The 18,859-nt window shown below is 38.5% G+C and overlaps 1 protein-coding gene and 1 long non-coding RNA gene across 2 annotated transcripts in view; one reads left to right on the top strand and one right to left on the bottom strand.

Moving 5' to 3' along the window:
- LOC121513993 (frizzled-3-like) overlaps positions 1 to 17,028 on the top strand; it is a 37,713-nt gene extending 20,685 nt beyond the window's left edge. Inside the window, exons 3-11 of the mRNA XM_041794048.1 lie at positions 7,044 to 7,240; positions 8,104 to 8,406; positions 8,495 to 8,657; positions 9,897 to 10,196; positions 10,463 to 10,714; positions 14,680 to 14,828; positions 15,631 to 15,745; positions 16,467 to 16,630; positions 16,722 to 17,028. Of these exons, the coding sequence (XP_041649982.1) occupies positions 7,044 to 7,240; positions 8,104 to 8,406; positions 8,495 to 8,657; positions 9,897 to 10,196; positions 10,463 to 10,714; positions 14,680 to 14,828; positions 15,631 to 15,745; positions 16,467 to 16,630; positions 16,722 to 16,944 (1,866 nt within the window). The 3' untranslated portion in view covers positions 16,945 to 17,028. The remainder of the gene's footprint in view (positions 1 to 7,043; positions 7,241 to 8,103; positions 8,407 to 8,494; positions 8,658 to 9,896; positions 10,197 to 10,462; positions 10,715 to 14,679; positions 14,829 to 15,630; positions 15,746 to 16,466; positions 16,631 to 16,721) is intronic.
- The window catches only part of LOC121514020, a 52,823-nt gene extending 35,714 nt beyond the window's left edge, over positions 1 to 17,109 (bottom strand). Inside the window, exon 1 of the long non-coding RNA XR_005992244.1 lies at positions 17,028 to 17,109. This is a non-coding gene — a long non-coding RNA (uncharacterized LOC121514020). The remainder of the gene's footprint in view (positions 1 to 17,027) is intronic.
- Positions 17,110 to 18,859: the final 1,750 nt, after the last annotated feature.

Genomic DNA, 18,859 nt, shown 5'->3' with positions numbered 1-18,859 from the left:
ATAAATTCATATCAGCAAAAACCCACTGAAACATTAAAGCTACATATGCATCAAGAAGGCCTACGTAGGCACTTGAATGCTGATGCAGGAAGTATTTATGTGATTTTGTGAATAAAATACCTACTTTAGGGAATTGCAATAAACTGCAGGTCTCTCATTTATAAATCACATTTCAGTAATGTAGTCAATCAAATGAACTAGTGCCTTTCAGGCTCAGCCTTTGTTTAGGTGTATGGTAGGTCCATCAGGAGCAGGTGCACTGTGAATGTGGTCACTTTGATGTCGGCTGAGAAAAATTGCACAGCATCCAGCACACAGCTCTATTGTGTACCTGTTGTCTGTGAATGGAGGTGAATTCTCTCCTCTGTTATTAAGGGGATTCAGGCCACTACTCATTGATGGAAGGAAACACACAGAGAGAAATCAGTTGCTTAAAGGTGATGCATTACATTTCGTCTTTCTCTTTCATCCTCTTTTCTCAGTCTCACCATCCCCACGGCGACAGTATCCCCCTCGGGCCAGTATTTTACTTCTTTGGTTTCTATCGCTGCTCTTCTATCACAACTTACAACAAAATGCCTGACAATTCCCCGCAGTTGTCCTCCACAGAAAGCTAATTGCCTTCTCCCTCCTCTCCTGTTGGGTGGCATAGTTAGACCACTTAATATCAATATTCTCTTTGTGATGGGAGATGCGGGGCAATTGCCCTAACCGTCAGAATAATTGCTCACATATATCTGCACACATGCATTGACTTGTGCATGCACACACGCCCCACATAGTCATGCACTGGAAAACATGATAACTAGGACAGACTCGCACAGAATACAACACTGACACACATCTATGCACATAACCCAACATGCACAAGGGAAATGGGAAGAATGGGGACACATATTCATTGTAGAGTTAGTGTAAGGACACATGAAGAAAGGCTCCATTCTGCTGCAAAGGGAGACACACTCATGCAGAAAGCACCCACCGCTCGGTTAAGTGTGGCCTCGGGGTCGTAACAGAAGTATGAGTGGCAGATATGGACAGACGGCGACAGAGGGAACGTTTGTCGAAGCGATGAAGCACAGGTCACTTTTTGTTGAGGGCAGGAGAAGACGGTTATATCCTAATTGATGTTAAAAACTCTTGCACTTTTATTGAATCTGTTCATTGTACTCACGCTCAAACTACACCAGTGGAGGGTTGCACATAGAGATGTAACTGAGATAATGGCACGTGTAACTGACCTCAGTACCTGTAATGTATAGCACTGGTAAACACTGTAGACCCTGCTGTTTTTTAACCTACCTTATTCTAATGTATTTAAATTCAAGTGATATACCATGAATTTTTTGAGTTAAATTTAGTCAAACATCTGTTTTGATCAGCCTGTTTCCTATTGATATCAGATACAAAGGTGGAGTTTTAAAGCTTTATACTGGGAGCTGTACTTTATTTGGATACCAGGAACTAAGGCTTGGCAATTAATCAAAATTTAGATTAAATCAAAGCAATATGGGCAACTTCTACTTTCATATTGCAGGTGAGGTATTTCTTTAAACTTAAATGTATGTCAAAATACCAGTTAAATACATATTTTGCAGCAGAAATGTTATGCTCTACATGTCATTCAAACATTCAAGTGTCATTTTTTCCCAGAATAGTTTGCAATAAACATCTACTTTCTTTGTTTTAAATGTATTTTCTTATTAAAATGAGAATGACATCAAAATGATCATTCTCATCCATACAATTCTAATGCTTATGCAGTATGAGTCAAAATAATCGTAATGAGATTCCTTAAACCATTCAGCCCTATTAAGACTGCCATCAAACATCCTAAAGCACTATGAAGGCAGAATTAGGAAAAAAATTAATAGTCCATATAGCTAGGTAGACTGATTAATAAAAAGATGGTCATAAATCATACATTTCATTCACCCCATTAATGTATCTCTTGCATCATATTATTTCAGGTTTAAGATTAAGACATAGGAATGTGCAATATTACCAGTTTAATATTGGTCAGCAGATATTAGAAGTAAAAACTGAATTATCTGTATAGACATAAGAAATTTCTGTCAATATTTACATTGATATTTTGGCTATAAAAATCTATCTATTTCACTGGTAAACGTTGGCCACCTAAAAAAGTAAGTTAGCAGAGTTTTGGGCTGGACTAACAGACTACATCAGCTGAAGTCTTTTTCTCTATCCATCATCAGTACTTACACTTTAAATTCTGTTTTAAGGACTGAAATTTATTCATTGGTTCATCCTCAAACTTAAAATTTTGTGTTTTAAGGAATTCACTACATTTAAATATCTTATCAATTAAAATTATTTATTGAATATCATCATATCAGATAACAGCAAAAAAAAAAAAAAAAAACAATATCAAGCATCCCTAATTAGAAAATGTTTTATGGGTTTGGTTGGGCCCTGACTCTGGACTTTAGCTTTTCAGTCTAATCACTCCCATATTCAAGTGAAGAATTGGAGGGTCTGTTATTACAGGGTTCCTGCGGATCCTTGAAAAGCCTTAAATAGTCTGGAATTGCACATTTGAAATTTAAAGCCATAAAAAAATCTTTAAAAGTCTGATATTTTTTACCAGTGAAGGTTCTTTAATCTTAGAATCCACTTTGACTAAGACATGTCCTTATCCAGTCTTTGATTTCTAGCCAACCTTATACGACCTTTATCATCTCCTTCCACAAGTTGGTATGTAATTACTCTCCATAATTCATAGAATTCAGTGTTGGATGTTATAAATTTCCTGGGTGAAGACCCCCAGACCCCTCTCTGATTTTATCTGACTCACTGTGATTAAATAAACTGTACACTCGTCTAGTGCTCTAACATCTGGGCTATCAAGTTGTCCTCTTAAGAATCCTTGCAGCCACCCTTGTTTTAACAAGTCCTCCCTGACAAAAAAAAATTTTTTGCTTTTTAAAGGTGAAACTGCAAAAATATGTTGTATCAGTGTGCTGTATATTGATAGAATAGAGACTTTAAATGTACGGAGGTCATCAAATTTGGGTGTTAACGACTGAAAAATGTCATACCTTTCACGCCTTTGACCATTAACCATGCAAGAAGCGATACTCATTTTCTTATTTCCTATCTTAAAAGGTCCTAAATTAGATATTTAAAAATGTGTAGGAACCCTGTATTAATGCCTCTGTTAAGAAGACAGCAGCACTTTCCCTTCATTTCATCACTGTTCATTACAGACAGTACGTGTGAGTCAGTATCGAACAGTCAAACATGATTATATATTAAGAACTTCTCAGTTCAGTTGCAGGGCGTTATGAATATCACATAAATTGAAATATGCAATCTTCTCCTCTAATAAAATTGAAAACCATGAAATGCATTTGGAGATTAACCCATAACTAACCTCTTTTTTTTCCAAAATGAGAGCTGAATGTTTGCTCAAAAAGAGAATGGTAGATTAAGCTGTTTTATGAATAAAGTGCGTTGCTCATACATTTGCTATTCTGTCTGAACATAATATGTTTAATTCATCTACTCAAAGATGAAGTTTTGTCCCCAATCAAAGCTCCTTCGTCTCCCTGTATCCCACACAGTGAAGCTTGCGTGCAGCACTCCAGAGAAGCATGGGTTGTAAATGTGTGAATTATTGAATGAACCAGAGATGCGTGTGTGTAAGTGTGTGTGTGTGCGTACTCACATGTGCTTCTGTACAATTCTGAAAACTATGTCAGACAGCTCATGCACCGCTGCACCCATTTACTGGTGGAACATCACTCCAATGTGCACAACTAGAACACAGCAATTGAGAACGATCAAAACACACTTGGTACTGACTCTACACACACACACACTCAATCAGTGATGCATTGGTGTTTGCCTGAGTGCACTCATACAGACTGTAAGCATATACTGTAGCTTTTGTGCAAAGCAGTCAGTAAAAGAGCACTGTTGTGTGTCGCATGTCACATATTTCATACAAACACGCAGAGCAGTATTGTGTGCGATCAAGCTAAGTGTTTTGTTGTGTCCATTCAATGCTGTTGTAGTTCTGCTCTGATTTCTCTCTTTGAAAAGCTTCAGTGAAAACTCAACTTTAATGCAGCTATATAAAACACGCATAACATGAAAACTTTAAAAGCCTTAAGAGGATAATAGAAACAGGTCATGTAAGTTGTAAACAGCTCATACAAGACTCAGTGTGTCTGGAGGTTGCTGACAAATGAGCAAAACAAAAATTAGTGCCAGTGTATAAGTTGCTAGGGATTTTATACTCAGATGCTATCACTTATAATTATGTAAAATAAATTAAATTCAAAGATTTGACATTTGAAATGTGAACCTATACATGTTTAGAACAATCAGCAGTCATTTTTTGAGTCTAGGACGCTGGGTGTGCAAAACACAGTGCGAAAGATAACTATATACATAGGTGACAGTGAGTGAAAATAAAGGTGGAAAAATGCATTCTCAACATTCTCAAGTAACATATTGTTATTGCACATGACAGACACTCTCCTTTCTCACTTGTCCAAAGCTGTCGTTATCGTGGTGCTGTTCAACATTACCGTAACATATATACCACACATCATATATTGCCGGCAATATATGTGCAAAGCACAGATTCTCAGCTCTCTGTCAGCATTAGAATTTTTTAGATTGAGCAAACTTACGAGGAGTTATGGTGTTGAGAATCCATGAGCAGTCTCACGATACTTCTGGTGTTTTGCTATAAATGCTCATGTCATATGGTTGCGAGTACCGTAATGAACCATATATGTGCACATGCCCACAATTTTCGGCTTTCAAACGCCGTTGGAATTTTTCTGATCTGACAAACTTTGACAGAGTTACGGTAATAATACTCCTGACATATAAAACACAGCACCAGCACCGGGCCAGTAGGTAAAGGGTTAAAGATTGAGTGTTAATTTTTCTAGTCTTTATAACAATGACAACATGACAAAAATCATGATCATTATTATTTTAATTAATACTGAGATCACAATTATTAAACACAATTACTCACTGATTTTACAAAACTTGCATTTATCAAAAGTAAAGACTTAAAAGAAAACAAGCAATAAATGAATATGAAAAGGGGAAAACATAGGTATGTAAAATCAGGACATATAACAGCGATAAATAAACAATGGAAATTTCTTTCATGGCCAAAATATTACAACAAACTGAAAAATGTACCTTGACATGTGGCACAGTAATGTTTAATAAAGGTTTTCTACCTATTGTGGGAAGGTGAAATTGGGATTGAAATGTAAGCTCCAATAATTACTCAGCACTTCTTGGCGAGTTTGGATAAACTCAGATCTGGTTACACTCACACTGCAGTTAAAGTGAATCATATCTGATTTTTTTTTTTTTTTTTTTTTTTTTTTTTTCGGCTACATGAACAGCACGAGTCACATTGAATCTGATCTTTCTGTATCAGATTCAGGCTACTTTTATATGTGGTTCTAAATCAGATCTATATCTGATCTTTTGAAATTTGATTGCAGATTGGACAGCCAAACAGAAATCAGATCTAAGAAAATAATCAGATAGCATTGAGCACTAAGGTCCGTAGTGTGAACGTAGCCTTAGAGTCTGTCATTCCTTCGTGCTCATTTCCCAGATCCATTCCTCAATTGTAATGGACGTACATATACACACTAGTAACCTTTCAGAAATGCATATGTATATATTTGACAGACAGTTAGCATGTCTCCTCTTCTATTGTTAACTTTATAAATCTCAGCCTTTCTTTGAAACACCCGGAATGTATGGAAAAGATTTGCCTCTGTTGAGCCAGACTGCATCCAACATTTCCTGCTTGTATACCTATATTTCTCTTGGTTTTTAGGAGCCTTGTAATATTTTTCCAGCAGAGTCACAGAAAGCCTCATTCTATTTCTTCTTTCTCCCATTTTCTTTAATGTGTACGGTTTTACCATCTCTTGCATTAAGGAGCATTGTATAGTTTAGAAATAGACTTATCTGACATAGATCTTTAGGAATAGTTCTCCCCAGAGTGTTAAAAACACCTCTCATGTAAAGGACAAAATCAGCAACAAGATAAGAGGTACCGCATTGCCTACAGGGGTCACCAAAACCAGTACAAAGTTTCCTACAATGGCATTAAGTCCTCTCAGCGCAAAGCAATTCCTACCAGAAAACTGTGTCTCTATTTCATGGTCTTTAGCCTGATAAAATTTGTATCAATGAAATACTAAGTTACTTCCAAGGAAATGTATTTCTAACAAACTGAGGAATAATTTATGTAGCAGAAGTAGTCATCTGATTCATTTTATCAGAAAACACAAACACAGCCAAGAAATGGTGGGATCTTTGTTTTTTATACAGAATATTAGCTGTCCAGGGAAATGTCAGCAGTAGTTGTTAAAAGTAGTCATTCCCATTTCTCCAATCATTTTGTGGATTTGAACCAGCAGCCTGAAGGTCACATGTCTGACTCTTTAACCTTTACGCAGCTATCAGAGAAAAGAGATCTCTCATCTTCAGAGTGTGGACAGGCCTGCTGTTTGTTTGCTCAGTGGATTGACACATGGCTGCGGCTCAACCTTCAGAGGTCTGTCTTTGCTGTCCTGTACTTCAAAGGGATGTTTGGTAATCTGATTGCTGCCATACATATTTCATGAGCTTCTAAATATTGATGGAATACTAAGTAGTATAAGTTGCCGCAGAGGAGTAAGGACTCATTTGTCCCTCCACTCGCACCCCCTCCTTTCTTTTTGATGGCTATTTCAGGGTAAATATGAGCCTCCTCATATGTTCCGTTGATGGAAGATAACTTTTTCCTGAGCCTAGCCTGTCCAAGATGCATGGCAGATTTAACAGCAAGTTTGTCAAATTGCTTCCAACTAATGCTGTGGTGTAACCTTGGAAAGATGAAGAGCAGGTGTTTGTTTTTGGACCTTTGTTTGGCTGTGTACTATATACTGACCATGCACATTCACCCCATGTCAGAGTTTTGTGGTATGCTCAAACATGAAATAAAACCTCTAAATTTCTTTCCCCTTCTCTCTCCTCCACAGCCTTTTCATCCCATGGTAAACCTGGTGTGCAGTGCAGACCTGAGGATGTTCCTGTGTGCCCTGTATGCCCCTGTGTGCACTGTGTACGGCCAGGTGTCCATGCCATGTCGAACGCTCTGCCAGAGGGCCAAAGATGAGTGCAACAAACTCATGGAGATATTTGGACTGTCATGGCCAGATGACATGGAGTGTAGCAGGTGTGTATGAGTATCGCATTAGCATCAAATTGATACTTGAAAATAAGAAGGTGAGACAAATGCAATAGGTTTTTGAGACAGATAAAGGGAATTTATGAGTTGAAATAAAAATAGACTTTACCCCAAATTAATCCACACTTCATAAACAAATGTATTTTTGAAAAACTAGGTTTCATTAGCAAATGATAACATTTTAAAGCAGTGTTTTTCTGCCTTTATTTATCTCATACCAACTTTACATATCAGCTGTACTGAGCAAACATATATCTAACAATACATGTGTAAGAGGCCCCTGATAGTCTGATAGAATGGACCAATCTTGATTGATTGATTGATTGAACAGGCTCTTTGGTATGCAGGAATGTGTGCATGGAGAACTTTTTATACCACTTTTGTGTAATGATACTTAAACATTATTGTGAGCTTATAGTACTTAAGACTCAGTGGCACATAATTTTACCACAAGACAGTCTGGCTGCAGATCGTACATCTCTGATGGCCCCTCCCTTAATCCTTCCCTGCCTTTCTTCATACAGCGTTTTAATTCAGCCTTATGACTATTAATTAACTTGTATTTCTGCACTTAATGGCAAAATGTTTTGTGTACTCAGCTTAAACTTATGCAGCATAGTATAACATCTTTGCAGTGACTCATTCCTTTATAAAAGGTAGAATTTTCAGTCTGTGTGAAACTGTTTTAAAGAGGCGTTTACTCATCTTTTTGGTCCATTCGAATGAAAAGTGTTTTGTGTTAAGTTATTCATGTTAGTCAGGGCTGTCTCAAGTGTTTTCCTCCTAGTATTTCAGCAAGTGTCTCAGCAAAATGGATAACACATAAAAGAAACTGCTACATTTTTTTCCAGGTTCCCAGATTGTGATGAGCCGTATCCTCGCCCAGAAGACCTGCAAACAAATTCTGACCCTACTGACCAGTCATCCATGACCGTCCAAAGAGACTATGGTTTCTGGTGTCCCAGAGAGCTCAAAGTTGACCCAGACCTCGGTTACACATTCATGGGCAGGAGGGACTGTTCTGCCCCCTGCCCCTCAATGTTCTTCAACCGGCAGGAGCTGACCTTCATCCGCTACTTTGTAGGAGTGGTTTCCATCGTCTGTCTGTCGGCAACGCTCTTCACCTTTCTGACATTTCTCATCGATGTTACCAGGTTTAAATGGATTGATGTGTAAAAGCTTCTACCAGGTAAATAAGAGGAGGAAAAATTGATTTATATATCTATCTTTTATCTTTTTTAGGTTTCGATACCCTGAAAGGCCAATAATCTTCTACGCTGTGTGTTATGTCATGGTGTCGCTGGTTTTCTTTCTGGGCTTTCTGTTGGAGGACAGGGTAGCTTGTAATGCAGTCAGCCCCACCCAGTTCAGAGCCTCAACCATAACACAGGGCTCACATAACAAGGTGAGAGCCTCACTTGACCCATCCATCCATTTATTATCTCTGCAATAACATCAGGTGTCATAGTAATGTTTGTGCTTTCTTCAGTTTCATTTCAGACTCTGAGAATAACTGATGAATGTAATATTGATCAAGTACCGAGTAAATAAAGGGCCAGAATTGCCAATACTGATACTCGATACTGATACTTTTTACTCATAAAAGCAGCAGTATACATAATTCTTACATTAATTTAAATAAGGATAAACACTCAAAAACATAGTGTTACTAATTAATCTTCTTCAAAGTATTTTTCTGAGTTATTTTTAACTATTACCTAAGTATTCAAAGTTAAACATATTTCACAGCAGGATTTGGGGTTTATGTATTTTATTTTAGTAAAACAGGACTTACTTTTATCTATTTTATAGATAGGCTCCACGGTATCTAATGGTTGGACTGTTTTGATTAGTTCACATGTGGTTTGAGCAGATGTTAAAACAACAATCTAAATTTTAAGAAATGGCAGTCAAATTAGGGGAAACTAGTAAACAGTAATGAAGGGGAACACATTCAAAAGTAGGCTCACAAAGTAAAGCCAAATGAATTGCACTTACATCCGCGTCAGATACAGAACTTAATTTATTTCTTTCCTGTTTTTTATGACTAACTGTAGTTCTGGCCAAATGAAAATGCCCAACAACATCTTTAGACAGAAAGTGAGCAGTGCAGATTAGACATTAGTCTCATGCCACCTTCTTATCAGTTTTTTAAAACTTTGAGGTGAAAAGTTGGTAGAAACTGGAAATGCTTACTCGCCTTTGCATTTTTGTAGAAAGTTATTCCACAAAACTATGCAAGTAGAAACAGGCAGCATATTTTTCTAGGGTTATATTAACTCATGTAATATTCTAATAATATTACTTTCAATAGGGTTTAATCAATCTTCACAAATGCACAAAATTCTTACAGTTTTCTCAGATTTTTTGTGTTGAGCTGCATTAGTTATTTGTTTAATTCTATTGTATTTTTACAACTGGTTGTGTTGCTGCGATGCCAGAATTTCCCCTCTGGGGATCAATAAAGTCTTATCTTATCTCATCTTATGTGTTCATGCAAACAATCAAATTTCTCAACCAAACTTTAGTGAGATCTTTTTTTCCTAATAATAACCTGACACACAAGCTGAGCTCTTGATTGACCAAAACCAAATGCTCTCCTTCTCTCTCTCTCCCTTTCTCTCCCTCTCTTTCTCTCTCTCAGGTATGCACCCTGTTCTTCATGGTCCTGTATTTCTTCACCATGGCTGGCAGCGTGTGGTGGGTCATACTAACAATCACTTGGTTCCTGGCCGCTGTGCCTAAATGGGGCAGTGAGGCCATTGAGAAGAAAGCCCTCCTCTTCCATGCGGTGGCCTGGGGGCTCCCAGGGGCCCTGACTGTCACCCTGTTGGCCCTGAACAAAATTGAAGGAGATGGGATCAGTGGAGTGTGTTTCATAGGGCTGTATGACATCGATGCCCTGAGGTGGTTTGTTCTGGCACCGCTTTGCCTCAATGTGGCAGTAAGTACAGTCAGGAGATGAATGAGTGGGTGGGTGGATGAAAGAGTTGATGAGAAGGATGGATGGGTGAGCGAACAGATTAATGGATGGGTGGATGAAGTGATACAGCAGTGAACTGTTGGCTTTAGAGATAAATAAAGGGTTTGAATGGATTCGTGGGATGTTGCCAGCCTTTTTGCGTGTCTATGTGTCAATTATTCAGCTTGTAAAAAAGATGAATTAATTGGATTTAAAGTATCTTCGCATTCGTCTCTCTGTCTATTCAGGTTGGTGTCTCTCTCCTCCTAGTGGGAATTGTTGCTCTGAACCGTGTACGCATGGAGATCCCTCTGGAGAAAGAGAACCAGACCAAACTAGTCAAGTTTATGATCCGTATGGGAGTGTTCTCAGTGCTCTACCTGGTCCCTTTGTTGACTGTGATTGGGTGCTACCTGTATGAGCACACCTACAGGAGCATCTGGGAGACAACATGGATGGAGGAGAACTGCAGGCGTTATCACATCCCCTGTCCCTACAAGGTAAATAAGATAGAAATGTGTATGTGTGAGATGGCCATACAGTGCTATATAAACAATATAAAGTATGTGTTACTGGTTAAAAGGATTTGTTTCATCTGTGGAGATGTTTATATTGACTAGTGTTTGAAATTTAGACACCTATAATTTCTATTTTCAATACTTGTTGAGATCATTTCTTCCTGGTTGGGGTAAAATTATTCTTATATTTCCATATATTCTAGATTTATCTTATACAAAGTAAAACATTTATGTTTTTTAATCTTGATGATAAAGGTGTACGACTCACAAAAATCTAAAATCCACTATCTCAGAATATTAAAATATTGTGGAAAAGTACAACTTGCAAAGGTTTTCTGATCCTTCATTCTCTCACTATTGTTCAGTACACACAACCACAATCATGAGAAGGACTGCCGACTTGACAAATGTTCAGAGGACAATTGTCCTCAATGAATGAGCTCAGCCCTCAGAGGATTGTCACACAAAGCAGATTCAAGAAGTTAGGGGTGCTTCACAATGAGTGGACTGAGGCTGGAGTCAGTAAGCCTCTTCCCTGGGCTTAGGAGAAAAAACTCAGGACTGTTGTTTAGTGGTCCACTCCTGTTTTTAGATTAAAGTAAATGTTGCATTTCATTTGGAAATCAAGGACCCAGAGTCAGGAGGAACATCAGAGTAGCACAGAATCGAAGGTGCTTGGAAGCCACTCTTTTCAGTTTCCACATTCAGTCATGGCTTGGAGTGTCATGTCATCTGCTGCTGTTGGTCCACTGTGATTTATCTAGTCCAGAGTCAATGCTGTCAGCTGTCTACCAAGAGATTTTAGAGCACTTCATGCTTGCATCTGCTGAGAAGCTTTATGGAGATTCTGATTTCATATTCCAGAAGGACTTGGCATCTGTCCACAGTGAAGCCAAAACTACCAGAAACGGGTTTGCTGACCCTGGTATTACTGTGTTTGTTTGGCCTGCCAACTGGACTGATCTGAACCCCAAAGACAATCTCTGGGGAATTGTCAAGAGGAAGATGAGTAACACCAGACTCAACAAAACAGGATAACTGAAGGCTGCTATAAAAGCAACCTGGGCTTCATAACACCCCAGCAGTGACACAAACTGATGGACTCCATTGACACATTGCATTGATGCAGTAATTTGTGCAAAAGAAGCTACAACCAAGTACTAAGTGCATAAATGAGCATAATTTTCCAGGTGGTTGACATTTCTGTATTCCACTGGTAAATCCCTATTTTAGACTGATTTTTTTGTAATTTTCTAACATTTTGAGACAGTGGATTTGTGATTTTTCTGAGCTGTCTGCTGTAATCATCAAGATTAAAACAAGATTAAAACTCCTTTAGGTAAGACAAGTCAGACAACTCTGCGAGTGCTAAAATGGTTTTAACCAGATTTCATGCTTGATGAATGTACACACACATCATAACTGGATTCCTTTTCTGCATCATTGTAAGACTTATGATCAGAAAAGAGCCCATCAGACTCTGCTTTTCATCACTGAAAATGTTTCTTAAAAAACTTTTAGTTGTTAATGATATTGTAACTGTTAGTCATCTTTTGAATTAATCTTGATATCTTATCATAACTTTTCATCTGCCTCCCTTCTGAAACAGATGGCCTCTTAGAATCTGTCTGTGATCTCAGCTGGACTTTGACAATATATCAGAGCTCGTACTCTAGTGTTCAGATTCCCCCGATCTCTCTGTTTCTCACTCACTCACAGTGTGTGTCGTCGCACTGCCAAAGATAGCTGGTGTGAAACACCCTGCTTCCCTCTGTGCCTTTCGCTTCTCATTAAGACATTGGCATCCATTGTATTTTTATGAAAGGAAAGGTTAGTGTATTTGTGTGAGTGGTAAATCTATGATGACCCCAACTCTGGGGGGATAATTCATCCTCTCACAAACTTAGCCTTATCGAGGCACTTTTGTCCATTATTCTATTGGTTAAGAATCTTACGATAAAAATGTACTTACTAGTTTTTGCTGGGTTGAGGGCAAAAGACAAGCAGACAGTCTGTAAACAGGCATATGGATGAGAAAACTTGATTCAAGTTGTTCAAATATGATCAATATTAGGCAAACCCTTGAAAAGGCTAAAATCATTATTGGAATAACCCTTTTATATGCTGAGACTTTGTGTCCGTGTGTGGATTTATGTGAGAGACAGAGTTGGCTGTGGTACATGTCTGTGGTCGAGTGAGTATGCATTTGTGGAGGAGAGGGAGCAAAGTGCAGTATGCATCATTAGCTCAGCTAATACAGCTCCACAGACAAGCTCCCCACAAAGCTCCCAGCTCTGTGTTACACTCTTTGTCTTACTCTCTGTCTGCTGGTTCTCACACACTTCTCTCTCTTTCTCCCTCTCAGGACTTGCTCAGTCATGCTCTGCTGCCTGTAGTCTGTAACGTCTTTGTAGCTGTCATGAAAGGTTGTTGGAATGTGTTTTTGTACAGACTGGTGCTAAATGAGTAACCAAATAAATGTGTAAATTATTGACACAAACACTTCGCTGGTGTCCGTCATGTGGATGGACCCAATGCAGCAAAAAGATCTGTCCATTTCTTGTATGAATGAGTTATGAGGTTTTTTTTTTTGTTTTTTTTTTAAATTAGCTTTGATAAGTAGCAAAGTGTTATTGGGAGTTTTATGACTAGAAAGTGTCAGCTAATTTGTGACTGAGATTAGATGGGGGGTGGAGGCAGGTGCAGGTGCTTATGTTTCTTGTTAGTGTATGTGTGCATGTGTCTATAGCTTTGTGTGTTAAGAGCTCATGAAGAGAAACCCCCTTTACAGACTGCTGTAGCTCTGGAATTTCATTATTACAATGTGTTATTTGATCTTGACCCTGGGGGGTTTTGTGTGTGGGGTACAATTGCCATGTTTTTGGATAATTGAAAGTTCTGTAGGAATTGTTCAAGTTCAGGTTTAGTGTGTGCGTATGGGTGAGCAAAGACTGGGCACAACAGGCTATTAGTTTGACTAAGACCTTCATTTGAGATGTTTAATCCTAGTCTGTGCTAGATGATACAAGTCTTATTCATATATACAGTATAAAGTAATTTTGAGGCCCCTGTTTCTTTGATAACAAGGATAGCTTGCCTCCATAGACTTGGGAGATGATATTAGTGTTAAATTGCTTTAATGAAAATAATCTTTAGCAGATTATATTCCATATTTTACTCAGAGTGGTTGCTTTACCAACTATTCTTAAGTATATAATCATGTCTTTTCAAACACTACATGCAGTGGGTGCTGATTGTGGGAAAGCTATTTGTAGTTTTCAAAGCAACAACAAAAATTAGGACTTTTGGTGTTGTCTCTCTTTAATTCTAATCCACTGACTCACACTGGTCTGGAAAAAGCTACGTATTTGTTAGTTTTTTAATTATTATTATTATTTTTTATCAATTCTAAACATTCAGATTTACGGTACTCTCAGCCCTAAAATTAATCTCTGCCTGTGCATCAAAATTCTCCACAGATGTTTTTTAAACATCGTTAACAAGTTGAGAATATTTGGGTAATTTATATAAAATCATAAATCAGTCTGTAAAACATCAAAACTTCCTTGAACAAAGAGCCTAACCTCCTCAGCTGCTATAAACTCCTGCCCTCTGGTGGAAGGTTATATATCCTGCGTTCAGATGAGGAGAAAGCACTCACTGTACATCCCAACTCAAGTTCAGCTGCTCAGGCAGCTGGGTTTTCTTAGATTACCTCCCCCTCTTCTGCCATTTTAACTGCCTGAGTCAAATTAAAATGCTTGTCAGCACTGAATTCTTTGGTTTAACTTTGTATGCAAATAGTTTTAGCGGCACCCTAAGCATTTTGTCTCCTTGACTTTGTTACTCATGCAGAATAAATGTGTCCTTAATGCTGGACTGTCAGCAAATTAAAAAAAAAGTCTAATAATGGTAGAGAAAATTTTTAACTATTCTGTTTTCTTCAGGTGGAGCAGACCAGTCGGCCAAACATGATTTTGTTCCTGATAAAGTATCTGACAATGCTAGTGGTGGGAATCCCCTCTGTGTTCTGGGTGGGCAGCAAGAAGACATGCTTTGAATGGGCCAGCTTTCTGCATGGACGCAGACGAAAAGAGTAAGAAAGAGGGGATTTTTAATTTGTCGGTCCTGCTTTTTTCCTCCCGTGTAAAAACTGTAAAGATTCCTATAAAAGGTAGAATGACTACTAACTTGTGAGAGCTCAGATTGCATAGATACATGTCTAATTTTAACCATATATACAGGTACATCTCAAAAAATTAGAATATCATGAAAAGTTCAGTTTTTGTCACTCATTTCAGAAAGTGAAATCCATATATTGTATAGACTCATTACACATAGAGTGAACTATTTCAAGCCTTTTTTCTTCTAATTTTTTGAGACACTGAATTTTGGGTTTTCATTATCTGTAAGCCATAATCAACATCTCAAGAAATAAAGGCTTGAAATATTTCACTCTATGCGTAATGTGTCTATAATATATGGGTTTCACTTTCTGAAATGAGTGACAAATAATATTGAACTTTTTCATGATATTCTAATTTTTTGAGATGTACCTGTAAAACTATGCCGCTAAGTCTTATTATCTCAGTGAATTCATCACTTTAGAAAGAAAACACTGTCTCCTCTCATATTTCACAGAGCATTAGATTTACTTATACTTATCTCAAGTTTTTTTCTCTGTAGTGACAGTTATTCACACCCCTATTTCCTTCAATCCTCAACAACAATACCAAAACGTTTTCCTCCCCCTCCTGCCCCTGTCTTCACCTCTGCATTTACCTGACCCTTCTACTTCCTTTCCACTTTTTAAACTTTGTATCTGGTATTTCTGGACCTGCCTGTCCATCTCTCACTCCTCCTCCTCACACCTTTTTCTCACCCTTTTCTCCTTGCAGCAGTGGAGTGAATGAGTCTCGTCAGGTGCTGCAGGAGCAGCCAGACTTCGCCCAGTCCCTGCTGCGGGAGCCAAACACCCCCATCATCAGGAAGTCCAGAGGAACATCCACTCAGGTAAGACTGCCAACAGCAGTCATAAAAAATAGAGAAAGTCAACATTTTAACACCTGTTGCTAAAGCTATAGGAGTAGCAGTTTCTGTAGTTATGGTTCTAATATATTCAGGAGTAAACAGTAATAAGTATAGTATCATTATAGATGGAAACACAAAGTTTGAGCAAATCTTGTATAGATTTAAGGCTGTTTTTAAATGAAGTCTGTACAGCTAAAACTTAGAACATGAGGAGGCCATATCCAACTTTGCCTAACTGATACTTAGATCAAAACATATTCTTGTCTGTTATTTCATCCACAGCCTGGATAAACAGACTAGACTAGCTTTCTCAAGGGCATTAGACATCTACATGAGCATAATCCAAGATTAAAGTCAGCTTTGCAACAAGACAGCTGGGAAGAACATGTGTTATTAAGCAAAATTTATTTTCTGCAAACATGAAAACTTTCAGAATAACAGATAATATGTACTGTACTCTCATTATATCATTTTTTTCTTTAGACATGACATTTTTTGTGAAAACATTTTGTTATCGAACAAAGCTATACATTATTATTATTAAGCAGACATATTGTGCAACAGTAAACCCCTGATTCTGATTAATTTGAGTCTTTAATGTTGTAAAGTGTCATGTTATTGATAAACAATTTTAAGAGCAATGTCTTGTCTTAGATCAATATCAGAAGTTGTTGCATCTATCTGACCTCTGATCCTCCTGTAGGGCACATCTACCCATGCCTCTTCCACCCACTTAGCTGCCCTAGATGACTTGGATGAACCAATCAGAACTCACCATGGCCACACTGCCTCCACCAAGAGTAAGGCTGGCAGTGTCCACAGCAAAGCTAGCTACCATGGCAGCCTGCGGCGAACTCGTGACGACAGGTAGAGAAGAAAATCTATGACTGTTTGTCAAACTGTGTGAACTCCATGAAGTAAAGCCTGTTTTCCTCTTGTTTATTCCTCTTTCTCTCAGGAGTGATACTTTGGTTCACAGAGGTACAGAGCAGCGCAGTTACCATGGAAGCATGCCGCGTCTAGACCACCCGCTCTCCACTCACAGCAGCCTTCATCAGTTAGATAGCCACTCGAAGCACGGCAGCCAGCGAGACGTTTCTGAACCCCCGCCAATCCTCAACACCCACGGAACCACGGCGAGTGAGAACCAAGTGGCGGAGAACGAGGGCACCAGCGCCTGAGAGGAGTCTTAACATCTGCAGTGAACTGTTGTTACAATGCTGCTAAAGCCTTTCAAAGATCTGCCCTTAACAGAAACACTCACCTGTTTAGAGTGCGAGTGTTTTCCTCTACAGACGGAGAATGTAGCCGTGATTGCTGCGGTGATGGTGTCCCTCTGTGATCACTCGTTAGCAGTGTGGCTAAAAGCTAACAATGCTCAGCCGGTGTTCTTGACTGATCTATTACACATGCAGTTCAGTTTGTTTACTAAATTTAAATATTCAAGTTCATACAGAAAATAACTCCTGAATGCTTGAGTCAAACTGGCCGATGCAAGTCATTATTCAGGGATCATCGGCGCTGTGCACTGGTCAAGCAGAGAGAGCACTCGTGAAACAATGGTAAGTGAAAAGGAGGAGTCTCCCTGCATTATAGAGGATGATTTCAGCTGTTTTCACCAGGTGTAACCTATATGATTCATTAGATTCTGGAGGTAGAGGCCTCATTTGGAATTAACTCCAAATCATGATCTGTCAGCACCTTGCAGGATCAACATGAACATTACATGATTAAACACTGCCGAGTATTGCTTGATAACAATCTTAGATGTTCTGTCCAATCTTGGTAACATCTGACAAAAACATGGAAATATTTTTGTTTCAGTTTTGGCTGAGATTTGATAACTCCCAGTCTTTCTTCTATACTGCAGCTCTTAATGAATATTTTTTGTCGTTTTGTGGCTTCAGAGCTTCTCCAATGTGTGCTTAATGTGAAATCATGGACCTCTGTGTGGTTAAGTGAAATATTTTTATACTGTGAAAACTGTCTGCCCGTTGCTGAAAGCTTCATGTCGTGAGTGTGTCTGCGTGAGTGACAGAGATAAGTGAGGGAATTTTGGGGGTTATGAACTTCAATTCTCTTCTTCACTGGTGAGCAGTTAAAGTAAAGAAAATTGTGTAACCAAGAATGTAAAGGGGGTTCATCAGAGTGAGAGAACACAGACAGTGTCAGGGGAAATGAGCTGGAAAAATGTGTGTGCTTATAGAAGAAGCTCAGCTCAGTCGTTCTAAACTGTTTTAGCACTGATTTGTCTGTACAGGGGCAGTAGCTCAGAAAGAGGCAGCTTTGAAAACACTCTTTTTTTTAACTTGGCCATCTAATTTCAGCATGTCATATTTTCACAAAAATAAAATAACTGATGGCAGTTCTGAGTACTGATAAGTGTAAATTGGCAGAGTATTGAGACACACTGTATCCAGTCTTTACAGCTGCAAACAGGATCACTTTTTCTATGCTGATATCTTTAACTTACTTTAAAAGTGGTCTTATATAAAAATACTTTTATTTGTACTTTTTACTATACTTGATATTTACCTAAACTGCTACTGTACAGGTCCTGTGCTTATGCGTGTTTGTTAGGTTGTTCAGATATAAAAGTAACTTAAACAAGCTGGTGCAGACAACCACCAGAAACTGTAGGAACAGAAATGTTTGCTGACAGTGCACTGCTTCATTTTCTGACATTATTTCACAAACACATAGATGTAAGAGGAAGTATGAATTGTAAATGTTTGTGTAGTTTTTGTTGTTTCCCAGTCCCGAAGACCCAAATTAACCTACCTCACTTTTCCCTGGGCCTTCTGTGTACATGCACACACATTATGAGGTGCTTTTTGTCCATACACCAAGTGGTGGTGATCGGATCGATTCTGATGAATCTGAACTTAAAGAAACAAACACACCTCCATAGATATCTGTGGCTTGCTGTCTGTCCTCCCACAGTTGGCTTTGTGTCTTTCTTTCCCAGTCTACCTCTTCAGTTCACATGTATCCAGCTTTCTCCTCGACCTTTGAGCTCTGCCTCTGTCTGATTCTGTCTCCACCTGTTTGAAGTTTTTTCAGCTATACATAGATCCTCTGTTCTTTCTGATGACT

Source organism: Cheilinus undulatus, linkage group 1 (genome assembly GCF_018320785.1).
Source record: "Cheilinus undulatus linkage group 1, ASM1832078v1, whole genome shotgun sequence".
In the NCBI taxonomy this organism is placed as follows: domain Eukaryota; kingdom Metazoa; phylum Chordata; class Actinopteri; order Labriformes; family Labridae; genus Cheilinus; species Cheilinus undulatus.
This window is presented reverse-complemented; position numbering and strand designations above follow the sequence as displayed.